The 27,373-nt window shown below is 38.4% G+C and overlaps 1 protein-coding gene across 1 annotated transcript in view; it reads right to left on the reverse strand.

Annotated features, from left to right (window-relative positions):
* SIM1 (SIM bHLH transcription factor 1) overlaps positions 1 to 27,373 on the reverse strand; it is a 48,237-nt gene that overhangs the window by 5,358 nt on the left and 15,506 nt on the right. The window contains exons 9-10 of the mRNA XM_066315183.1: positions 8,678 to 8,843; positions 898 to 1,303 (exon numbers count right to left, since the gene is read on the reverse strand). Coding sequence (XP_066171280.1) covers positions 898 to 1,303; positions 8,678 to 8,843 — 572 coding nt within the window. The remainder of the gene's footprint in view (positions 1 to 897; positions 1,304 to 8,677; positions 8,844 to 27,373) is intronic.

The raw sequence follows: 27,373 nt of genomic DNA on the forward strand, positions 1-27,373 counted from the left end.
GGAATAGTACTAATGTTGGAATAGTACTAATGTAATCTGCTTTTATGAGTTCTTTAGAGGCAACAGTTGTTTTGATAGAGTATTTTGTAGTAAAACTTTTTTTAATGTTGCATCCATCCTTAAAACCTTGAATTCTGACTTCAGAGCCAGTTACTGTCTTCTAAGACTCAACCTATAATTTGAAAAATGAGAACCTTTGGACTTTCCCAAACCCAGTATCAGGCTTTCATTGTGTTTTTTTATTAGCTTCAGCCTCTGAACATATGCTAATGCACTGAGTTTGCAACCTGTCAGAAACTAAACAAAATTTCAGGGTTGGTGCTGAAAGGATGGAGAGATTCAAATTGGCTTTTTATTGAGGATAAATGTCTGAAACCAAAAACAACTGTTAATTTCAATAGCAAACTTTAAATAAACATCAAATCATACAGAATCTAGTAATAACCAATAGGGAAAAAAGTCACTTGGAGAACAATTCCTCCAACAGCTTTCAAGATTTTTTTAAGATCTAGCTTGGATTTAGCTCTAATTTTTTGCTAAGCATATTCCATCTGAAGTGTCGTGATCATAAGTCAAATAAAAACGACTTTTCTATCAAGTGGATCATTTTGTTTACAGTTTTAAGATCATGCTTAAAATCTTCCCAGTCACATGTTTCCACCTTAATTTCACAGATTGATGAAAATACAGCAAAATTATGTTTTGCTTCATACAAGCCAGACTATAAAACTCAACTCAACTTTTAAGTATTCCTCATCTCTACAGATGCGATCTCTGAGACAAGAACATACATCCAAATCATCTCATTTTCCATCTTTCACATAAACAGCTGTATGTTTCTGTTATATTCCTTTAGCTGAGATGGCGTCACTTCTGCAAATCCTTGTTATGTCTTACCATGAATCCTGTGCACTGATGTTATATGGGGCATACTGTTCTCATACGCTTCTCTGCTCTCAGGGGACGACTTAGTCAGAGGCAGTGCTGAACGAGAGCCCCACCAGCTCTCCCTCCCCGGCTGCGGCGTGCCAAGGAAATATCGTCCAGCTTCGCATCTGCCTCCTTCACAGGCCTGAGTGTGGAAATGCGTGTCATCGGCCAGCCTGGAGTGGTCCAGCGAGAAACCGTAGCAGAGCGCGCTGCGGTCTGAGTACTGTCTGTAGGCACAGGAGACGTCATGGTGCTGGGAGCTCGGTCTGTCCGCAGGTTCCAGCAGCTGGGGAGAAGCCGTGTCGGTCAGTGGGCTCCCACCCCACTGGCTCTCATGGTCAGACTCGGATCTCTCAGTGTGAAATCCAGAATACTGCAAAACAGGAGACGCAGCATGGAAATTACCACACCTGGGTGAAATCTGCAAGTAACTGCACTGGGAAGGCAGAGTATGCATGTGATAGCGTGTTTTTTGTGAGCGTGCCCACATGTCTGCACCTTCTGATTGGGCTCCTGGTCCTTTCCTGTACAACACCCTGTAATGAGCTCACAGATGACAGGACAGACCTCATGAAAATCTAAAACATCCCATGTCGGCCCTTAACAGCCATCTCCTTTATGATGTGTAATATTAGGCCCAGCAACATCGATGTTGCAATTCAATATATTTTTAGTATGTCCAGGTTTTTCTTGTTGCTTTGAAAGCTGTGCTTATGCTCAGCTAAGGTGCTCCAATGCACTTCAGCAAAACACTTCCAAAAGGGACTGAAATAACACTGCTCCTGGAGCATTCTCACATGTCAAATTGAAACCGAATGTATTTGAAGGCTTTTTTCTAAGGGTTCACTCTCTTTTACTCATATTTTGTTTGCTGATTTTTTTCTTACTTGGAGCTGTATCTTTGAACTTCCTTCCTCTTAATAGTAGGGAAAAGAAAGCTTCTTGTATATTCTGGGCTACCAACATTTCTGAACGCAAGGTAAAGCTCTACAGTGATGGCAGATATGCAGGAAGCTAAAAATCACAGCTCTATTGCAATATGGGAACAAGGAAAATCCAGAAACTATTTGCCAGTAAAGGTAACTAAAGCTAACCAAAGCAGGCAGAGTGGGCATTTTTCACCCTCACTAAAGCAGGGCCCTCCCTACACAGAAAAGCAACTAATAGGTAGCTGGAAAATCAGTCAGAAGAGGAGCATAAGCATTTGTTTAGAGAGAAGTGAGGGTTAAGTTAAATGTCACAGATTTCTAGATATTAATAATGAATGCTTCAAACTTTTAGATACCTTTCGGGAAAGGAAAAGAATGTTTATTGAACCTCCTAGGATTTAGCTATCTCATTTTTAAAACTTTTTATTTATTGTAACTGTCAAACTTCACGGAACATTTTTAAATCAATTTCACCCATGATTATGGACTGGGATGGGACCAAAGCTGTACATGCTCACCTCTTCAGCACTGTACACTCATGTCACAAATCAATGTATTACAACATGAAACCTTGGAATTCTCCCATTCCATCACTCACCTTCCATATGCCCACTCTGCCTTTTCTTTTAATAGGCCTAACATAAGGTTACCTTCCTTTTCATTAGATTAAGTTGCTATGAAACTCCTCATTATCAGCCAGGATCAAGGTTTTATGCACTTACCAATCGAAAGTACCGACCAGATGTTTGACTTACAGAAACTTAAACCATCTGTGCAACATCAGTAGAGTTTTTGGCATTTAATTGGGCATTTCTTCAGTATTCCAGTTTGTATTTGTGAATACTGTTTAGGTTGTGAACATGATAGGTTATTTAAAGGAAACAAAGAAAGGGTCATGCCTTTGAGTAAGTCAATCATATTTTGTTATTTGTTGTCAGAATATCCATAGGCAACAAGTAGACATGGAGGAGGTCAGAAAGTTAGTACCATGATGCTCATCACAAAAGTTTAGATATGAAAGGACAAACATGAAGCTTAGATAGTTACAGAGCCACAAAAGGGTTCTTTTAAATGCCAGTAACTCAATATACACTAACTAGGAACTTTATTCAGTCACCATAGTGTTATGTGGTCAACAGGAGGATCTGTCCCTTCTATTATCCTTTCAGATCTAACATCTAAAAACTGCTTAATCACAGAGATACCTTCATAAATAACAGCTGAATTATTGTAAGCTTTTTTTACAAAAATGTGTAGATAAAATTAAGTTTCCAGTAAAAAAAAATAGACATTAGCAAGATTAAGAGTATATTTTATCTAGAATGAAAAATAAAAAAAAAAAAAAAAAACAAAAAGAAAACTACATTTTAATCTGTTTTTAATTTCAGAATTATTTTTAATGCTCTTTTTGGATTTGACTTGTATGAACCAGGTTTTTTTAATTTTTAAAATTAAGCAGAAATATTATATGGCATAAGCCTAAATGCAAATATAGAAAAGCCAAGAGTTCATATATTTTCTTATTAAAAACAAAACTCATAGTATGAATTTTTTCATGAGGAGGACAAGGCAAATTAACTTCCAATAATATTGTAATAAAATTTTTGGACTATTTATTATGATAATAAATGCCAAAGAATCTTTCTAACTGAAAACTCTTAATTTCCTGTAGCTCTACTAGATATTCTTCTATTAGTTCTCTTTTTCTAAGGACACTTCAGTGTCCAGCATAGCTTCTCTTGAAGGGAATATCTTCATTTACCTGAAATATGGTGCAATTTCTGCTTTTATCTTGAATCTAATCACAAAAGGCCTTTGTGCACTTTTCTTAAAGAAAGGGAAATTATCTCAAAGACTTTATGTTTTGTATATGTTTAGAAATGCACTGTGTGATGTCATACAACCATGTATCAAGACCAACAATACTCGACTCATCTTCTTTTTACTTGATATAAATGAAGATTATTTGAGATCTGACCCATGGCAGCTGCTAGGCCATGGACAGAATTAAATTAATGCAGCCAATTGTTTGTGGCCTACATTTTCTGCTAAGGTTTGATATGACTACTTACTCCTAAGGTACAGCATTAGCAGAGACAGGGCAAAAATATGTCTAATTCCCTTTAAAGCCAGCCACATCTCTATTTGGCACCCTCAGGCTGCCTCCACTGCTGTGGTCCAACTAGCGCCTCTTCTGGGAATCTGATGTTGACAGGTGGAGACTTCAAATATGGGCATGTGTGACATGTTGATGAGGGAAGAAATGAAAGGGTGATCAAAGATATTGCTTTACTGAAATGGGAGTGGAAACACTATCTCTCAAGTCAGAATAAGGCTCCCATATGTCAAGTGATGAAAGACCATAAAAAATTGTATCAGATTTAATGAAAATTATGGCAAATTAAAATCAGTTTGGTTTTTTTTTTTTTCAATCCCAGTCATGTCTAAGCAGAAGCATTTTATTTTCTGCTAATTTCTGCTGTCTAAGTTCTATCTGGAGTCTGAAGGCAAACTAATTTATTACTTTTGGGTTTTTTGACAAAATTTAATCAGTAGATATTGATAAAGAACTTCAAACTGGCAACACCTGAACTCCCTTCAGGTGATTTCTGGATTGTCATCTGGCATAAAAACCAACAAAACATAAATTAAATGGTCCTCCAGCTGGTCCTTGGAAACTGAATTGTCACCTCTGAAAATCAGAAATGTCTTCCAGAGTGGTAAACCGGTGTACAGTCACAGTGAGAGCACACCACAGGATTAGCACTGACAAAGAAAAGGTCTGTGAGCCATCATTGATACATTTTAATTCGAAGAAAAACTTCAGGAGGGCTAAAGAGACAAGAAAATTAGAAGATATAAATTCCATGTCTAAGGAAGCTTACTTTATGAGCGTCCATGGAAGTGTATTAGGCCAGTAGGCAATTTAATATTTCTCATGTGATTTTCTTTTGCCTGACCTTCCATTCCTACAGGTGTCTCACTGGCCTGAGGACTCATCCTGTCATACACAGCAACATCAGCCTGCTCCACACACCACCCCATATGTTCAAACAACAGATATTATAGCTATATAATTTTCTGGCAGCCTACTCAGGTTTTTATCATTATAAACATTAAATATATGGTGAAACCCTCACAGAGTCCTCTTTTCCATGAAAAACTTTCACTACATCAGCATTAGCAGATTTTTTCTTGAGTTGTGTCTGAATCATGAGGAAAAAAACATCACAAAGGCAGGCTGCATTGTACTAAGAACATATGCATGCTTTTAAATCACTTTTATCTTACATTTTACTAATGTAATCCTGAAATGTAAAATATGCTCTTTTTGCATTCACTATTATAGGCACAACAGATGGTGAAAGGCTTAGATTAAAGTAATACAGCATGTCCATTAAAATAACCCCCACTGCTGGTGACTCTTCACCAGACCAGGAGTTACATTTACTATAAAAAGAGGGGTTTGCTTTGCTTTTGAACACAAGAAGTTGCCAAACCTTTAGGCTACAGGAAGAAATTAAAACAAAACAAAACCCAGGCTGGCTAGAATTCAGCCTGATCCTGTTATCTTTACCCCATTGGATGATATTCCCAAATAGAGATAGATTGCAGAATTATTCCAAATTATCCATCTAAAGGAAATAGAAAATCAATATATCTTTGAAATCTGATGTGATAATATATACCAATATACCTACCCATTAATATATACCTATAACATACATCTATTTCCAAAAATTTATGTATGCTGTAATACACACCAAAGCCTCCATCCAAGAGCTCTTAGGTGCATCCTTACCTGTAACTGGGCTTTCATACTTTATATATGTATATATAAAATCTTTATCCAAGAACTAAGATGAGATATGAAGCAATAAACGTTTATTCGGATCTCACCATTAAATGTTTCCACTGCAGGCAGACAACAGGCAAGTTAAATATTTTAAAATTTTAATATTTTAAATATTTTTAATACAATAATCATTAAAGGGGGATTAAACTTCACAGCAGTTCAAATGATCATAATTAAAATGTTTTTCCAATCTTTTTGCTATTGCCTGTGTACGGAATAAATGAGATCCTGGACTTTGGGAACACAAAGGTGCAGGGCTAGATTTTGGAAGGCCCTCACACTGATGATGATGATGACTATATTGTGGGGGAAGACTACAGGCATCTCAACAGTTTATTATTTCTTTTTTTCTGCAAATATTCACCAAATCTTCATCTGCCTGGTTGTTTTTGGTTTTTTTCCCACCATCTCTTTCAGCTCTGCACCTCTCTAGCAGTACAGGACTAGAAAAGCACTCTTCAAGTTCTCTGAGCAAATTCTGCAGCTGGGACAACAATTTTGGGTTGCTCTCCTCTCTGCTTGCTTTTCCCCTGCCAGAGGCTGGTTTCACAGAACATACTAGCCCACTGTAACAGCATGCAATGTTCATCAGATACTGACCAATGGCAGTTTAATGAACTCGGTTTTACTTAAGAGTCTGCAAGACTCACATTATGGTATATTTGTTTTTGTATAAGATTTGGGGAAAAATACATCAACACTGTCTTAGATGGCTGAAACATTTACTTTTTGTCCTAGTAGTAAAAATTCAGCTGAAATCTATTAGTATAATTTTCATACTGTTCAAATCTCATGTATCTATCTGAGCGACATACAGCTGGCAAGGTGAAGGATTCTCAGTCAGCTCCCAATAAAACATATAATTTCTTTTTCTCTTCAAGAGAGAAGCAAAGTAAAAGGTGAGAGAAAAAGAAAAAGGGAAAGGAAAAAGTGGGAAAGAAATTATGTACATATAAAATTTCACAGGTGCCCTTGACTTTAAGAAGTACTTTGCCCACTGCCATTATTTTACTAATAAACTTCCTGCTTCCTTTCCTCACCACAGCTCAGGCTCCTGTGTAAGCCAAAACCCGTGACCTCGCTGTTCAGCTGTGACTTTTAAGTCACATTCTAATTCTCCTCTGCTGACTGGCAAATTACATGGGCAGGAGACTGAGGGACACAGGCTGTACCACCTGCTGCATGTTCTTCACAACAGCTTCTCTCAGTCTTTCAACAGTTCATTCAGTGGTGGAGAAGGATGAGAGGGAGGCAAAGCCAAGCTGCCAGCATTACTTGTGGTGATGGGCTGCAATGAATGGTATGACCATTTTTCAAGATACTGGCAACCAACATGGTTGTTTCTTTTTGAATGATGAAATATGTGACTTTAATATCAGGCAGCTGGTAATGAGGATGCAAAATGAAAGTGGAGACAAAGCACCTTGGGCTTTCAGACAACAATCATGGATAAACCAAAAGCCACAGTGCTGCACTGCTCATTCAGTATTTTTTTCTGGTGACAGAAAGAATAAGGAGTTCATACTTTCAGAAATCAGATAGATGTGGAAGGATAACAAGTCTTTAGCCGCAATTGTCCTGCTAGCAAACGAACACTTTGGAAAGGATTGTATAAGGCAAGATGAAATGTAATTTAAATATATCAAAAATAGTACTAAAAATTGATTCTAGAATTATTTGTACATGTCTTCTCCAATTCTTTTAAACAGTTCGATTACAATTGTTTGATGTAGTGCATTCAAGAAAAAGTCTTTTTTTAACAACCCACAGAAACATGTATGAACAAGTGAGCTAGAATAATCCCTGACAAAAGTTAGATTCTTAAAATTAAGAATTCATATTTAGGTGCTCAGTTAAATACTTTCTGTGCCAAAGACAGATGTCATTTAACTGAAATTCTTATACTTCGTACATTTGAGAGGAAAAAGAAAGGAAACAAGGAAGTGATGTAAACATTTTGGATCACATTGCACACTCATAGATCCATTTGAAAAGCATTGTGCCTGTAGAGAAACTGTAGTTATTAAGGTCATTATCACTTTAATATTGAGGCTTTTTAAATATTGTACTAAATATTTTGCTTTTTAAAAATACATAGCTCTTTAATGTTAGATCGTGAATGCATACATTTATATCCAGTTTGTTTATTTATATCTTCTTATGTAGAGGCATAAGAGCAGTAGGACTTGTATCATTAGTAAACATAACGGTTATTTTAACAAACCTGTTTTCTGAGATAAAAGTTTGATAGTGTAAGGATACAAGTGCTGTGACATTGCCTGCAGACAGCAGTTGCATAAATGTATTGTGTAAGTTTCAGTTCACAGACCCAATTGAGTCTGGTCCATTCTCCAAGCGGGGACATGTTCCTTACATGTTAGGTTTGAAAATGAAACCCAGGAAATGAAAGTCTACTGATGCCATTGAACACCTCTTACTGTTTTCTTCCTTTCAAAGCTTTACACATAGAAAAGTAGAGATTTTCTTGTTCCAATTCACCAAGTTGGCTGACTGCTTTCCCTCATCAAAACTCACTCCTCTTTACTACAATTCCAGGATTAACTGCTATCAAATATCTGGCAGCTTTCTAGATTTGTTGGAATTAGTAAAGATCAAGTAAGAAAAAGCAAGATTTCTCAAATGGCAAAACTCACAGTCTTCTCAAACCAAGTATTTCAAAACCAACATTTTCACTTGTCCTCCTGTCCGCTTCTCATTAACTCTGAGCCCTGTGCTGCTATTGTTGTTGATAATGATTTATTATGCACGCTGAAACACAAATGTGTCCAGCTTTTTAGAAGCAGTTTGAAGAAACATATTCCTGTTTCAAGCTTGTATAACCTGCTGTCCTTTATTCTTTTGGAGTAGCACATTCTTTGGCCCATTCTAGTTACTTGGGTAAAGTAGCAGTCAAAATCAAGATAATCAAAAATATTTAATTTAGTTTTTCAAAGACGGCTACCTGTGGGTATGGTGATGTCCTTGATTTTGACTTTGTGCTCGAGAGGCGAGATTTGCTTCCCTTTCTATTATCCGTTATGGTCGGAGTTGAATTTGCGTATGAGAATGCCGGCTTGGTAGCAGTGACCTGATCCAGGGAGAGCTGAAGTCCTTTATATTCAGTATCCCTATAGGAAAGGCAAAAGTGAAAAACAAACTCACTTCATGTCTTAATGGGAAACATTCCTTTCTTCTTAGTGGGGGGTGGAAGCAAAAGATTTTTTTAAGAAAAAAGAATAAAACCATCCAGGGCAAGCCAATATATCCCCCTAATATATTTATGGAGTATAGCTTACTGAGCAATAGCACTGTTTTTATACTGAAAATATGATTGCTTTTTGTATCCAGCTGTTATCTTCCTGATCTACTTTCTTCAGCAATAAAAAGCAATGGGATGGATATTTCTGAGATTTGTATTAGAGTTCTACATTGGTCATAGGGCTAAACAGTAAATAGGATACATTTTCCTCAAAACTCTCTTAACTGTACAACTACACACTTACCATGTGTGTATTATGTGTGTGTGTGCTCATGTATGTGTATGTAGGGTGCACAGAACAGCCTACACAGATGATTAAATAAACTGAACAAAATAATTTTTAATGGAAAACACTTGATCTCTAAGGTCGTATTTTTCATTGTTTAAGCAGTTTCAGGCAATTTTGTAAATTTTTCTTTCTTTCTTCTTCTTCTGCAGGTCTTATGAGTGTTTATTCTTCCATTTTTAGTTTCTTATACCATTTTACCAGTCAGAGAAAAACTAAGTAAATATAAATCTTGTGATATAAATAGCCTGTCCATCACTCACAAAATAATAGAGGTTTTCTATGGGGAGCTGTATATAATGTCAGTTTTTGAAGTTTGGCATTAGTTTCTTCAAACTAAAGAATACATAAAAGTAAGGAAAACTGGCACTGTTCACAATGCCTTACTAAGCATAACGAGGGCACGCGCACTGGACTGTACTCCTCTGCACACATCTGCATGTCTGCTGATACCCAGGGGAGTAACAAATGAGCTCTCTAGCTTTCATGTAGTCATACGGAACCTATTCTGACAATGATTTATTAAAAGAGAACAAACCAAGAGCTTCTTCCTGACCTACCTACCTGGAGGAAAAGAGGAAGGATTCTTTCTTTTTTCTGCCCTTTGTGTTATCAGTAGAGAAGTCAGGGAAAAGGGAAGAATATGTTTCTCTTAAGCAGTCAAGGAGGCAACATATTCTTTTACACATTATCCCATACCTATATAAACCTAAAGATTAACACTTAGTGAATTATATTTATAATAAATTGTTTGCCTATATTTAACAACAATATCTTGGTCTATAAGCACACAAATACTCATATATAAGCCATAAGAGTCTAACTTTTTTTAGAAAGAAACTGCATCACAACCTAAGCATATTACAGCTTAGTACATTGAAATGTTTTCAGATAAAAGTCAGGGATAGAAGAATAAACTTGATAAGTCACTGAAAAAAACTGAAATAAGATGAATCTTATTTCACAGCAGCCATAGATAAACCTGCAAAACCAACAGATTAATTCATCACAGTTCTACAAAATTGTTCTTTTTTTGCGTGTGATAAAATGCAAATTTGTTGGTTGAAGAGGCTTAGGGTTTTGTGGCAATGCAGACAATGTATATGTGTCTGTGTATACAGAACACATGAAAATTAATCCCTGACATTAGGACTGCACTGCCTATGTTGTTTCCAATCCATAGCAGACAGAGATTTGTCAAGTATAAATAGTGGTTTGTAAAGCAAAATTAATACTTAATGAGGTAATTTCTTCAAATTTTTGCTTTAATAAAGATAGATCTCTGCTAGAAAATCTGCATTTCAAATATCCTGTCTGCAGGGAAAGAATCTGAGTATGGAGATTTGGTTTGGCCTCTTTGACAGGTATGGCCCATCCACATATTTTGGAAGCATTAATCTTTCCTGTGGTTACACTCAAAATTTTTATCTAGACACCTTGAATTGACATGCAAAGCATCTGCTTCCATAACTGATTCCTGAGAAATTATCTCCATCTTATACAAAACACAAAAGATGTCCAGCAGTCTTCAACTGCTACAATGCATGAGATTCTATCGATAGCCCTGAAAAAACTTATTAGTTTCATCCTGATAAACACACTCATCCTGACTATTTGAGTATAAGAAGGGTCCTGTGTTCTCAGTGGAGAAAATGGAGAAAATATCACCAGCAGACATTAAAATTACTCAAAACTAAGCAGGTACATTTTCAGAGCCTTGAGCGTATGAGGAGGTTGTATTTTGGTTTTGAGCCTACCAACTCTTTTACCTCCGGTTTTGCTGCAGAACTCATAGCTCTGTGCTCCAGCCATTAAGTCTCCATCTCTGTTTTTTGCCACCCTGTAACCATCTGCTGCTTTCTTGCATCAGTGAAAAAAATTTAAAAACACTGGGAAAAGTACCATCCTGGTATTCAGACCACATTCTCATTCCAACACCGTTTGTCTGCTGTTATACCTGTGAAGGCAAGCATTCAAGGGTATAGAGACTAACCTCTACAAGGTTTCTAGGTCACGGGAACCAGAAAAAAAACCCCAACAAAACAGTCAAATCAGACTTACCAAAACCTTTTATGCCATTCTGTGTTACTTTTCTACATCCTTGGTAGTATTATGGTGAGGGCTCACCACACCTTAGAATAAACAACACAAGTTTGTATTTACAGCCAGTTGCTTAGACAGTAACTTCATTTAAAAAATGATAATAAAAAAACTACCTGAAGTTCTTGCTGCCAGATGCAAAGTTTTCCCTTAAAAAAAGAAGTCCCCTGTGCTGTCTTTGCAGATGACATACCAGATTTTTTCATCACTGAGTCATGATTCAATACCATCTAAATCCTGTCCTAGAAGAGCTGCCCTTCAGAACAACCAAGAGAGATACCAGAACACCATCAGCAACTGCCCAAGATAAACACCAGAAGTTAAAAAAGAAAAAGGAATGAAAATATGGAGAAAGGGTCCAGTGGCCTCAATATTAGATGCAAAAGATGTTCCTCTAAGAAATGAAAACATTTTTGAGTATATCCATATGCACTGTGAGACAAAAGACTAGAGAAAGTAGGACTCCTAGTGATATACAAATTACAGCTGGAAATTCTGATAACTTCCTAAAGGAATTTATTACACTTTCACCAACATGCAACTATAATCTCCACATTCCTATTCTCATTCACCTGAATCCTCTATTACATAGCAACAGCCACACACCAGTGCAGCATCTTGTGTTCTATGTATAATTAAAAAAAAGGTGGTGGATATGAGCCTCTTCCTCCAAGGTCCTCACCTTCAGGATCCCACAGGGATGCATACAATCTACATCTATCTACATGAGACTGCTGAGAGAGAGAGTGATATGGCATGTGTTCAATTGCTAACAGTATGTTGCTGACAATCTACTATTTATCTCATTTTCTGATGCAACTATCATCACTATAAAACATCAGAATAACTACAGGAAATTAGCTCTTAAATAAAGAACAGATGGATCAAACTGAATCCAGACAAGACCAAAGTGATGCTTCTTCGCAAAGGGAAACACATTGAAGACCTCCACCTTTTCATGATGGGAAACAGCCATTCTTTCCACAGTTGGATGGAAATTCTAGGTCCTCTTTGACTCCTCAGAGAACGTGAATGCATATGCCTTTGGTAGCACATGGTTCAAAAATTGTATTATTTTTCCTTTATCCTGTTATTCCTCCCCATATGAGAATCTGGCTGGTATGGTCAATGTATCAGGCACCTAGAGACTGGATTACCAGGCTTCACTGTAAGCAAGTTCAGAAGACAAAGCATAAAATCCCCTTGCTACAATATTCTGCTTCCTGTTTTCTTCTCAGATCTAACTCCCAGAAGTATTTCCACTCTATGCCATGCCTCTGGCTCTTTCAATGCTCTTCATAAGGCTTGAACCTAATCTTGAAAGTATTTATAGGTATACTACATGTACACCATGAAAACCCAAGGATCCATGACTGTACCAACTGCATTTCTCTGCAATGAAGCATCAGAAAGTTGAGTACAAAACACTCTTTACTAAAGACATCTAGCTATAGCAAGCTGCAAAGATGGTGAAGGACAAGGGCTGAAGGAGCAGAATGCTTGGAAGAGGAAGCCAATCTGTACATTACTGGATGCCAGGTTAATCTGCAACTGTTATGTGAAATCTCAAAATTCAGTTTTAGAACACACTTTCTGCCTACTACCATGGCCAAAATGTACCATATGAAACAAGGTAGCAACAGTCAAGCTTATCAAAGTTTGAGGAAGACATAATGACTTACTAGTGGACAGACCCCCCAAAAAACAGTAAAGGAGTATCAGAGCACCACAAAACCTGAATTTTCAGCAAAGAGGAGAGTTTGCACAAATACTGTGACTAAGCATGTGGCTAAGCTCACTATCAAAATGAAAAGAAAATAAGAGGGATTTTTTTATATGGGCTTTTTGAAGGAAAAAAATATGAGGAAAGGGTGAGTCAACATTGATAGAAACAACGTTGGAAAGACAGAGGTCCAGAGTGGCTCAGGACAAATTGAAACTGTATAGACAAGCTGGGCTTTTATTGTAATTGTGTTTCTTCAGTTAATAGGGTGATGTTTGGGACTACTATAGCTCACTATAGAAGTGAGACTAGGCATTAACACTAGATTGCTAAAGGCACAAATAGTTTTCAAGATATTAAGACTATCTACCTAAAGACAATGTTGGCTATGGAACAGAAGAGAATTTAAGCCCTGAAAAATGCTCACAGACAGAAAGAGCAGATAAATAGGATTTGTCCAGAGGAAGAAGTAAAAGAGTGCCACTCATTAGTAAAGAATAAATACCCAGATTCATCCAAAAGTACTTAAGAAGGGCAACCAGACTCAAGAATACAGATCATATATATCCGGAGTTATAAGCAACATAACCTTCCTAAAAGAAAAGAAAATGCTCAATTCAAGGAAAATTCTGCAAAACTGTAAGGAAAACCCTCTTTTGACATTAATACCACTACATGCCAGAAAGGAAAAATAAGGCACATGTGCAGTAACTGAGAATACACAGATAACCAACAAAGAGGCAGATGTTTACTGCACATTTAATTCTTTCAAAAGACACTAAATTTAGACACCTTAAAGAAGATAGACAGAAATTCAGTTTTAATATTTGGAGTTACAGCATTGGATGAAAAGGCATCATAGGAGCATCAAAACCTGACAAACACTGGGTAACCTACACCCACATCATTCCCTACTCATATTAAATAACTCATGAAGTACAAGCTGAGAGTAAAAGCATTATGTGATCTTAGTGCAGCGGATTCCTTCATCATGGACACAATCATTCACCTGGTTGAAGAAAAGCAGAAAATACTGTTCATGACAATGAAAACAAGGCTTAATTACAATTGGTTGCACTATTATTTCTAGTGAATACATTATGTATGTTCTTAATTTGCTCTTGTTTTGCTTGAAAAATCTATGGAGAGGGTCATACATACTCTTCATTTCTTTTAGTTAAAAATCAGAAAAATTATATTTGTCAGATTTACTGCCAGTCTAGCAATAGAAACTGTGAAATTAAAGGTGTTAATGTCACTAATGTTCAGTCTATTTTTCTGAGTTATTGTAGTTTGGCTAAAATCAGACATGAAGGTGATAAAAAATCAGGCGCTTCCTCATGCACGTCTGACCACAACACTGCAATATATCATTCTTCTACTTCTAAACAATGCCTGTGACTTTTAACGTTTCAACACTCCAGCTCATGCAATGCTAAAAGAGCACCATTCAGCAGATGACTGAAAAGAGAACAGATTCTGGCAGTTTGTTGTCTTCATGGCTTCCTAAATCAGCAGATGGTACAACAAAACAGACAGTTTCCTCATCTGCTGTGTCTTCAGTTCATGTACAATGTGTCTCAGAAATGTTTATAAAGGCCTCAGTCTGCTCACGTAATTTGTGAGGAGGAGCATGTGCAATCCCTTTAGCATCTTTCAGAACCAGTCAGAACAAGGTTTCACTGAAGTTGTACAGGAAGCCAAACTTAGGAGAAAGTGAGGAAAAAGCTATTGAACCTCACTGCTTGTTATGAAACTAAGCAGACATTCAGTTGAGCAACCTCAAAGTTACTCCATGCCTCAGTTGTTCTGTCAATAATTGGGAAAATCTTAGCAAACCTTTCTAAAATTTCTTGAGAGAATAGTCCATATAGGCCTGTCCTACAGCTCACCAAAGCAATTGGAAAAACCCTCCAGAAATCTTTCAAGTGGTTGGTTATTATTAGTACACAGAATGGCTAAGCCATATGTCTACTCAGAGAAGTACGAGTTCTGTGTATCAGATCCCTTCATTAAGTTCCAGGCACCCATTAATCTCCATAAATAGCACAAACAACAGTGGCTGTTTACATCTTGTTGACTCAAAGTTTACAGCTTATCCAGCCATGAGATTTACTTACATTATATCATATTTCCATATTTGCTTTTAAAGAAAACCAATCCAACTCAGGAAGTTTAATTCAATTATTTGATACATTCACGAAAAACTGAAGCACAAATTTTCCTGTATGGGTCACTTAACACAAATGTCTGGCGATTTCCTCTAGACAACTACTGTGAGAGAATTTTTATATATTTTATGTTTTGTTTCTCATCTCAGAATGCACTCACTAACAGTTGAAGTTAAATAAAAACATCCTGGCCTCTAAATAATCATGGTGAGGCAGATTTTTCAGCAGTCGGAAGGTAGAGTTTGTCATTCCAAAGTACATGCCTCACCATCTTTGGTTCCAAAAAGAAGACCTGCATTTGCCTATATTTACTAGACTTCCTTGCCCATCAAAATCAATGTCACCAAGTACAATTAGGCAGCACGTCTTTAGGAATTAGTGTTACATAAACCTAGGATCTCTCATATCCCTGTAGAATGATCTCCATTTTACAGATAGCCAGACCAGCAACAATGCAACAGACTGCTCTTATCCAGGTTAGATTTTCACATCTCAGAATTCTTAATATTTTTATGTGTTAAAAAAATATATCTTGAATACCAATGACACCCATCATACACTGATCCAATGGCCAAATGATCTGGATCAATTCTCAACCCTCTCACAGGCTAGTAGTGCCACAATGGATGAATCACATGTCCTTGGACTTTAGCAAGCACTTGGTACTTCCTGGTAAACTCAGGTACATTCCTGAGTTTACCATCAAGGCTGCCAAGGGGACTTTTTATTTTGATAGAGTCAAATTAAGCCAAGCACTAATTGCTTCTGAGAATCTCTACCTTAACTTTGCTGAATATTAGCTCTGAAGATGAGGATAACTATATGCTATTGTAACTAACACATATTTGGCAAAATATTTTCTGTCTCGCCTGTTAAATTTCATCTTTTTGTTGGAAGGATCAATGCACAATAGCTAACATTACTAAAAGAACTCAGCTTCAGCCCCTGGCTGCACATCTCCACAGATAACAGAAAATACATTTTGTGAGAGTACCCATGTTACTACTGATGCAAAACATTCTTTTATTATTTCAGAATCTCCATGTATTCAATGCAAATGTTTTTAACTATGTCTTATACCATTTCTCCTTGATTAAACCTCTTCTAGGTAGTTAATCATTAATGATTTCTTTACAGTTGCTGTGCAAACAACTCATTCATGCCTATCACATATAAAATTTCACAGACGTGCCCTTTAATTGGATTCATTTATTTCTAATCTACTGAAGTTCTCACTATAGTAATGCTTGACTAAATAGACATTAAACTCACTTACTTAAACTGCTAAAATAAATTTGATATGTATTCTATGAATAAAAATATTTGACTGAATACATGTAATACCATTGTTATTGTGCACCTAAACTAAGCAGAAATTATTGGAAAATAGCACATTACATCGCTATATGGTATGCCTGGGCAGAAGGATTTCAGAGTATGGTTATGACTTTTTGGCAGAGATTATACATTAACAGTTTTCAAACACTCATTTCTACAGCACATTAAGGGATGTAATAAGGAAAACCAACAGGAGCTCCTCTTGATTTTCATGAAGGTTGTTGCATGCTGTCATTTTCATTCCAAGGACTTTTTCAGAGATAAGGGGTTCATACCAGTCCTGTCCCCTCATGGCAAGGGAGACCAGATAAAGCAGCTAAGATGCTTTTAAGATTGACTCCTCTATGTTTTGTTACAGTAACTGAAGAGCTGGCACAAAAGTGGATAAAAGTCCTATATCTGGGTGTTTAGCAGCCACAAAATACAATCATATAGATGTAGACTATGAGCTATTAGGGGCATATATAAAATTAAGCCCTAACTGTAGGACTTAAGTATGGTCTCAACACCTCACTTTCAGATCTTTTTTCTAAAACTAATAATCTTAAACTTCATTTTGGTGAAAAATCCTCTGATGTATATGATTCACCACATAAACTGAGAAGTTTCATAAAAATAAGAAGCATCACATTTCCCAGGCCACTGATACAACACAGACTGCCCTGTGTGTCAGAAAATGCAAAACATGGCATAATTGTTCAGTAAATGAGGATTATAAACATAAGGATTATACCTCATACCATACATAATCCCCTCATGCACTGACATTTCAAACACTGTATGCTCTGGCCATTTTACATGAAAACTTGAAAAAGCACAGAATGAGATAGCAAGGATGATGGGCTAGGAACAGCCTTTCTATGAGGAAAAAGGTAAGGACTCTCCTCAGGCTGAAAAAGAGGTGTCTGGGCGAACAAAATCAGAACAAATAAGATCAGTAAATTGTGAGTGGCACAGAGAAGACATGAGTAGGAAGCAGTTTTTCACTTCTTCTAATGCAAGAAATGGGCTATGAAATGAATGAAGAAAAAGGATGCTTTTATTAAGTCGTTTACTTAATCTTGGCAAAAGCCAACATGATGGCAGAAAGTAAGCAGGTAAATATGTGGAGGAAAAGAAAACCACAAAACATGGACAACTAATACATTCAAAGATCTAACATCTTTCCAGGAAGACACTTGAATTTCTTGGAGACTGGGAAAAAGTGCTAGGGAAACATCAATGCATGGGTTGCATGCTTGTCCTATATTTAACCTCTTTCCAAAGTATTTCCCATGGTCAGTCTGATTTCATATTGCTGTTTTTATCTTATTCTCTATACCACAGTATTTAAACAGTTTCATACTTCAGTTCCTCTGAAACTGTGAAGAGAGGTCCTGAAAAGTTGCTATCATTACTTTTAATAATTTATTGTAAAACTTTATGATGTTTCAGGTTTTCTCCACTCTTCTGTATTCCCCATAATTAGAGCTTTTGTTGTGACAACCTTCCTAAGATCCTAAAATGAACACTTAAAAAATTAGCTAGCTTTTCTGTGAGGACATTGTGGATAAGCTTTTGTGATCTGGGAATAAATTATCTGAGAAAAAAAAAAAAAAAAAAAAAAAAGGCGCCTGAAAAATTTTTTACTGTTCATTCTATTTGTTCTTCGCGAAATTTTCTAACTGCATGCAGCGTAATGAACTTCTCCATCATTCCACACTGCTTTTTCTGGTCAGCTGCACCCCATAGTGAAAAGCCCTGTTGAGTGCAAAAGGATTCACGAACTCCATCTGGTAAGGTGTCCCATTTACAATAGATTCCTTTCTCTTTCATAAGATTAGTCCTTTCTTTTTGTAAGACTTTCACCTTCCTTAGAAGAAGTAATAAAAGTCTTTCTGTTTCACTTGTCCAGAGTTCCTCAGGTTTGGCCAAGGGAAGGCACTTTGCCTCTGAGGGCTGTCACTTGCCATTAAGAGAAAACCATGCTATAATACTTAATAACTACTTTTCGAATTTTCTTTCCCTTTTTTTGCTAGAATTTTAATATAGGTAAGGGATGGGAGAGAGGCAAGGACTTGCACTGGAATTTTGGCTTTTGGGGAGAATGGATTTTTGGGGTTTTTTTGAAATAAATATATCTATTTCCTAATTTCATTTTTTGTACCAGAATCAGACTGTTTTTTAACTCCTTCCTATCCACAGCCAATCCCCTACTTCAGCCAGATCCCACTCACATTACTTGCTGCTTGGGTCTAAGTCTCTGTTCTTATTGGACTCAGCTTGGTCATCCAGCTTTGAGAGACATACAATGCAGAGTTTTGTGCTAATAGAACAGGAGACAAACAACAAGAAAAGAAAATATCATGGGATTATAGTGTAATACATAAGTCTCCATTTTATTTGATCATTTCCTAATAATCACTGAGCCTGTCTCCTCAAAGTGTACATAATACATGGCTTTATTTGTTGGGTGGGTCCATTAAGCATTTAAATTTATATTGGATAGCCTGTTTGACTCACTAGACTCTGGACCACAGAACAAACTATACCACTATCTCTTGCACAACTGCTGTTACCCTACATCTTTTAGCAAATCCAGAAGGCTTTTTTAACGGCAATTATTTCTTTCTGACAATGTTAGGATAACAAAAACTCTACATTAACATTCAGTTAGTGGTACAGTTCAAGAAATCCACACCCATGTGAAAATCAACCTTATGTAAGTTTCCAGTGGGTTGAGTGTTTATAGGTAGTCAAATACTTAATAGGTATATATAATATTTCTCAAAAAATAAATTAAAATAATTTAATAAAACACAATAATATCTAGCTTCTTCTTTATGGTCTTCTATGGTCTTCTTTAGAAACCTTAATCTGCCTAGTACTTTTGTCCTCTTGGTCATAGCTTTGACTAGAACAGTCAGGGCCCTAGTCGGCTTTAGTCATTCTGTTGTCACTGCTCCACATGCATATTCATCAAGGGTTTCTGGATGCTTAGGACTGTCTCTGACTAAGCAGAGACACTCTTATTGTTCCCATAAAACTGTCCACAGCATTCATGCAGACCAACTCCACAGCCAACCTATAACCGTTCTCCAACCAACGCTACAGCTAATCTGCAGCTGAAGGAACTGAAGGCTGGATTTTGTTTGTGCAGACTCCAGTACATTGCACTGTATGATATTTACTCTGCTTCTGGTGGCCACTGCTGCAGCACGTATAGAGCAAACCAAGAGTGTCACACCTGTGTAAACAGCTCTGTGCACCTTCTCTCCTCTTGCTTTCTTGAACCCATAGATAGCACCACAGAAGCCCCAGCTGCATGTTCCCGTTTTACACCATAGCAGTCACACAAACAGGCAGTTTTCTCTGGAGTGAAGCCACATCCACACCCCCACTGCTGTCTTTCAAACACCAGAGAGCTCTGAGGAGGCTGATTATCTTTTGAAAAATGACAGTTTAACTATCCTACCAGCAGCTTAGGATCAACAGAATTATCTTGCAACCAAATACCATTTAGAAGTTTGGCTGCAATGGGGATGATGCTATCAGGCTATTTACCCCCAGATCCAGCCCTCCTGTGAGCAAATACTCCATTGAGATAGGCCTCACAAAGCAGTCATTTTGTTGTTATTTTTTTCTGTGTACAAAACAGTCTTTGGAAACAGCAAGAGAAAAATAGCATGCAATGCCTTTAGATTGATTTTAGCAATCCAGGGCCTAAATCAGAGAGTTTCCTATAGCAGCAGCCCAGGCTACCAGCTGCCAAACATAGTACAGAGACAATCAAAGCTTCAGGCTACTTGGGAACAGTGTGCCTTCAAGGCACATTTGCTTAGTCACTGACAGCACAGATGTAAGAACATTGAATGCTGGATGGGTTTAAAGGTCTTCACTCTAGGTTATGTCAAAATATCTGCACAATACTACGAGTGTAGCCAAACTTTAGTTAGCCAGGCATTTGAGTTTCCATAGCTGCACTGAACCTTCTGCAGATAATAGCTGTTATTTTCAACATTGCTGTCCCCAAGATTTATACACAGTGGTTTGCAGCTGAAAAACTACGGCTGTTCTCTATTAGGCCCCAATTCAACACAGTAACAAAATGCGTCCTTCAAGCCATCTCTATTTGGCAAAGCCAAGGAATATTCTTATTTCCACCCGTGTGCCTAAGGGGTTTTTTTATTCCAAAACTGAATTCACCAGGATATAATCGTGTACTGAAAGTTACGTCTGTTGGGAAAGATGTCCCTACAAAAGTCTAAGAACTTTTAGAGCCTGACATGTGCTCAAGTGCCTTAGTAAATCAGGACCTCTGCAATTTAATTGCACTAAGTGGATGATAACAAAAGACAACAACAGGAATAAATCGTCTAACTGTGTTAAAGATCATGAGATTGAGTCCAGACTTCAGCTGTCCCAAGCCTTCCGAAGGGTCAGACGCTCTACCCTTGTTCACACAGAGCAGTGCCTGCCTCCATAAATAGTGTCATCAAAGTGAAAGGGGCTGCCTCTGAAGTAACCCACTGAGTACGAACATATGTGCTGGAGCCTGGCCCACACTGTAAAGTACAAAAGAGAGGTGAGGGAAGGAGAATTAGATTTCAAACGGATACTTGCCACTGCTGAATGGACAAAGGAGATTTATTTGTTAACACTTAATTTAGGCTGTGTCAAAATGCCACATTTGTGTACGAATAAAAACTAGCAAGAACAACATAATGTAGCAGGAAGATCTTGCTTCAGAAACTGTTTAGTAACTTATCACACCTGTTGTACCTCATGATAATTACAGTGAAACAACACGGGAATGGCAGCAGTACTAAGATGCAGCACGGAGCAACAGGAGCAAACATGCAACGGATTAAGGAAACAGAAGCAGAGCTAGTAAAATTGTAAGCCTACTTAAGGAACATACTGCTGTTACGAGAGCAGGATCCGGTTCTGCATCTGGTTTTATGCAGAGTATTAAGAGGGTGGGAGCATGGAGGGGAATCCTTTGATAGCAATGGACTGCTTGGCATGTCTCTTCTGCAGAGCCACTAACACAGTTCACAGACAAGCTACAAATGTGGTGTACTAAAACCAGCAGACACTCTTACAGCTGCCTCTTCAGTTTTCTGAACTATCACAGAGCAGTGAATATAACCCTAAACTCCATGCTTCAGAGTGTCCCCTGCTGTGCCACATAGAAGAACCCTGAGACTGACCCCCAAAAGACATTGGAACACCCAGCTGCTGGCTTGATGTTCACAAACCACGGTTATGCCATTCAGATTGTGGAAGGGCAGAACGAGGATAAAGTGTGAACAACTTCTCTAGCAAGAACAGCTGTGCTACAGTGTACAGCCCAACGCTTCCACGTAAAGTAAAATCTGTGGCAGTTTACCTTAAACCATAAACCATGGCATTTTAGGAAAAAGAGTCCCTGGAGCAGGCTCTGTACCTTTCATCAGTGAAGTGAGGCAGACAGCTGGAGATAGTAATTGTTTCAGCCACTGCCCCTGCTGAATGTGTCTCAGCCCTAGACAAACGTTTTACAAGATCTGTAAGTCAGTATTTGAGAGGAGGGTGTTTCCAAAGGCCTAGAGCAGCCGCACACTGAATGGGAAAATGATGAAGTGGAAAGCATTTGAAGTCCCTCTTCTTCCTTGGAATAAAGACACTTTTTTGCAACCTTGAATTTCATGCCATGTGAGACTCCCAGCATGTATGCATTTAAACTAACAACTGGGGGGATTTTTTCCATAGGTCTGAGCTGCAATCCTTTAATCCTTACTCTAGCAAATAAAACTCTTCATATGAACAACGACTCTCAGCTCTGGTCCACAGTTTTAGTGCCTTGGCCATTACAGTCACCTGGTTTAAATACAAGCAGAGAAATTTGGAGTGAATTAAACAAATGGTAGCTGAGAAAGCCCCTACATGAACAAAGAAGAACTGCAGAAACGTATTGTGGACACCTGGAAAAGCCTGTCTCCTATTTGCAAGAAATATATAAACAATGTTCCAGGGAGACAAGTCTGTAATAAAAACTAATGGTGAACAAACAGAATACTGCACTGAGTACTTCAAGAGGAGTCCTTTTCTTTTTTTTTTTTTTTTTTCTTTGAGATGTATGCTTCCCAAGCATTTTGATTTATTAAAACAAGTCGTCTATACATTTAAATCGATAATCAAATCATGGGAAGGATGGTAGGCTTTCCAATCTTAAGAAAAAGCACATTGCAGACTGAAAAGAAAAAACAGGTCCCAGTTCTGTGCACTACTAAGCAAGTTGCAAAATTTCCCATTAGCTGCAGATCAAATTTGTTACTACTATTTACAAATATATAAGAAAATGCCTCCAAACATTATCCAGGTCAAGTCACTAAGCCTTATCTCTAGCATTTAAGTGGGATGACTAAGCTTACTCATACAACCAATTACACTGATGATATGAGGAAGGGTAAGGGTAACTTTCGCAGGGTGTTCCCTGTCCTACCTACTCCATCACACACTTGAGAGGTAGGAGAGAACAAGTATCTACCTATGACTAAGGGAAGAACTCTGTGGCAATGCCAAATGGGTGAGTTCAAGAGAAATATTCAAGGAAGGAAGGCCTGTGAATGTGGAAACACCATTTGTGGATTCTCCCACTGACAAGGAAGAGACAGAGGTGAGACCTGATGTACCAGAGACAGGACAAAAAGGATTTCCATGAGAAGTGATGAAAATATATAACTGTAGCTGTCCACAAATATGGGAAAAGCATTTTCATGTGAAACACAAAATTCCCTAAAGCCCCTTAATATGCCAGGAAGGACATATGCCAGGACGTTTTTAAAGTCTGAGCCATCACACATAAAAATAGCACCTTTCTTATACCATCATTTCAAATCTGATAGTACACAAAGCTATGAATAGTAATAATAACAACCTAAAGATTAAGTGTGTAGATACAATTAATGGTTAATTTATTCTAAATTGCATTTATCACATTGTTTGGTAAAACATTTGTCAATATGGCAGTTATTTGTGAAATAATCTTTCAAGTAAATTGCATTCAATTTGTGTTTCTAATCAACCAGTTACACCATGTAACATGACGAGGTCATCTGGAACCATATCAAATACACGCTGTATCATTAGGACAGAGATTAGTCACAATTATCCACCTAATCCATGTTATCTGTATATGACACCACTATTGCTATTCTTTTAAATGCTAAAGGACAACAAAATGTATAAAGGAAAACTTCTCTAGCTTTCTCTGGGGAAAAAATTATTGTAATATCTGCTCATGCTCAGAAAGTCAAAGGATTTGGACTTTGCATTATCTATTTATTTAAAGGAAGGTTGTTTGCAATCTAAATATAAACTTCAGCACTTTCCTTCTCTATTAATTGACTCATACTCTAGTCCATTTATGTGAAAAATATGCACAGCTAATAATCAATGATATGGTGGCTGTGTGTACAGAACAAATAAGAGAAGAAACAAATATTCCGTGTCTATACTCACATATCCAAAGCAGAATACAATGAAGACCAAATATGTGTGCTTTAAGGACAGAGTCCTTAAAGGTCATTTATTTTAATTTTTGATACACTGCTATTACACAAAAGAATCACCTTTCTTCTTGTTGCTGAAACGCCATTGCCATTGAGCTTATTTATTTCAGCACATATACTTACTACAAACATTTGTTCTCATGCCTAGCATTCATGTTTACAAAACTTGGAATTTATGGAAAATTAAAATCACCTCTTTTTAATTTTCCTAACTGCGGTATGCATGGTCCTTTTTGCATAAACTCTTTCTCTTTTCTTTTTCATCATCACTCTTACCCAGGGGAGCTGGGAAGCTGCAAGGTTGAGATTGTTGTTCTTCCTGCCCAGCCTGCACTGAAACTGCTCCAGACCATTTTTGCTATTATGGCGTTCAGTATCTGGTATTTTCCAAAACAGAAAACTCAGGTTCCTCTCAATAGCGAGAAAAAGTCCCTTATCTCATGACCAAACCAAACCAAACCAAATCCAACAACAACAACAAAAACCACAACAAAAAAAAAAAAAAAAAAAAAAAAAAAAAAAAAAAAAAAAAAAACAAAAAAAACCAAACCCTGGGGTTTTACCTGAGTGAAGAATTACTGTGTGAGAAGTCCAGGGACTTAGCAGGTCAAAAACCAGCACTACATCTTCCAAAACTTATGACCCCTTTTGTGATTTACCCTCCAAAAAGACCAGAATTTAATGCTATTCAAGTGATTTTTCAGCAAGAGTCATCCCACTTTCAAGTTCTACCCTGCAATCCCAAATGTCCGGGATTGCGATTCTGTTATTTCAAAACACAAAAGCACTAATTTGCACCTCTTTTGCTTTCTCCTCATCTTAAACACGCAAGAGTCAGTATGAAAAGGTTTGTATTTCTGTCTTGTAAGCATGTTTTTCTCGGCTCGGTTTATAACAGGGGCTGCCCACAGTGGAGACACCCACACCCATCCCTCTGTCAGGAGCTGCTCCAAGGGCTCTGACACACACCCGCTGGCAGGTGGGAAAGGAATAGGAGAGCACACACATACTGCTCATCTCAGCCTCTCTTGGTTTGCTGGAAAAATCCAATGTCATCCTTAAAGCAGTTTTTATGAGATTTATACTGGCATAAAATATATTAAACACTTGCAGATTTTGAGCACTACAGGACTTCTGCTCAGCCCTCCTGTAGTAGAGCCTACCTCACACCGGAGGAGAACCACAGGGCTCTGTAACCTTACATTTTTTTCTATATTTTCCCCACCTGCCTTCCTCATTTCAGTGATAACATGCTGACTCTGAATAGCTCATTAAGATAATTAAGCCTGCTCTAGGTAGGAGTTCAGCATCCCCCCAGCCAGCTCCATTGAGCCTTTCCTTAACAGTTCCCTCTACCTCAAGTTACGCATTTCAGAGGCTGACTTCATCTCAGTTTTTTAAATCCAGACTTTTCTCTACTTACAGTCACCTGCCAAATGCCAGGCCCTATTCTTCCCATATATTTTCTGACTGGTCAGCTAGTCCGAGAAGAGTAATGATAATGATGACGATAATAATAATAATTATCTAATTATCCAGTGGAAGCTACACCTGTCTCTTGGAGTCAGGGCAGCAGTTTCAGCAGTGGCAGCCCTGCTGCAGAAGCAAACAGAATATGTTCTCTTCTGCAGCACCCTAATGAAGAGCCGGCCAGGCTCGATGAGACCTCCAGGACCCGAGCATACCAAAACTAGAGTTTTATGCAGTGGCAGTTGCTGCAACCAGTGCTGAGCCGTCCAGCTTCCAGCATTCCTGCTTTAGCCAGCCTCGCTCCCTCTCTGCCCTCCCACTGTCCTTCACACTTCAGGCAGTTAATCCAAAGAGTGCAAGGGGGCACTTGGAGGCTTATACCAAGACATAACCAAGTTGTCCTGTGGTGGAACTTCATTCTCTGAGGGAAATCTCGAAAGATTTCAAGAACTATAGTCCTCCTACATACTAATTTGGCTGCAAGAAGGTTCTGAAAATCCATATATATACACCAAAGTATAAAGACTCTGCCTCCAACGATAAATCAGCTGAAGAGGAGAAGTCGCCTGTTAGGGTACCTTTCCTGTGGGGACAATCGTCTTCCCTGCAGCTCCGTTTTGGGAGGCGGGCAGGAGAGTGTTGAGGCACTCAGAGCCCAGCTCCCAGACGGCCGGGGGTTCCTGCTGGGGCTGGAAACCAGGGACACTCAGGGACACCCTGTGGCCGCCCCCGCGGGTCGAGGCGCAGCGGAGCTGCTCAAGAGACCCGCAAACAGGCTGCCCGCCCTGGCCCCGGGGCAGCCGGGGGCTGGCAGGACACGGGCACACGGGACAACCGGTCACGCTGTTGGGACACATCTCTGACGGGCCCCCGCAGGGCACCCTGCTTGCCCTGCCAGCCCGAAATGGCCATGGCTAGCAAGAGACAGACCCTGCCAGATGCCCAGCTGTGCTTTCAGCAGGTCCGATGGAGTGCTTCATTTCGACTCAGATCATTTGAGGTAGAATTCCGTGATTGATGTTCACGCTTTGGGGATTAAAGCGGAGGGAAACAAACGATAATCTCAAATGATCGCCGAAACCCTAACGTTTCTGGGGCTAAAACCATTCAAATTCTAGTTGCCTTCGGATTCCTTGTTTCTTGGCGTTACAGTGCCAAGAAACTTCTGGCTTTGCGGTTCCCCGTTGACCCAAAACTTGGACTTAACTGGGAAGCATAAACTGTGAAAAATATTATAGAGGGACTGCTATAGGGGAAATGGACATAGAAATGTCCAGAATAGCTAGAGCAGAAGTGATAACGTCTCTGCCGATACTCATCCTTACTGAGGAAATGATAAAGTATTACACTCCATATCAAATAAAACAAATTATCTTCAAAGGGGAATAGCAGTTTACCCACTACAGCAGAGTGCTGACCAAAGTCTATTCATTCGTGCAGGCGCAATGACCCATCTTAGAGCACGACTGCCAGTTATCACCTTACATACCAAAGGGATTATGCCCTAGGAGTGCAGGTGTCGTGACCTGCAGCTCCTTTCCCACCCCACCAGCAGCCCCTCCACATATGACCAGAGCCGTGGCCTCTGTGTAGAGCCACTTCATTTTGGGAAGCACTTCTTAAACTGGGCTACCAAACCACTCGCCACCTGTGCATGCGCCACAGCCGTGATGGCAAGATCATGATGCTGCCATGACCATAGTTTTAGGAAAGGGGAGAGTTCTGTCTCTCAGACGTTTCTAATACCTACATTTGTCTCCAGGAGGAAGAGGAAAA

Source organism: Sylvia atricapilla, chromosome 3 (genome assembly GCF_009819655.1).
Source record: "Sylvia atricapilla isolate bSylAtr1 chromosome 3, bSylAtr1.pri, whole genome shotgun sequence".
In the NCBI taxonomy this organism is placed as follows: Eukaryota; Metazoa; Chordata; class Aves; order Passeriformes; family Sylviidae; genus Sylvia; species Sylvia atricapilla.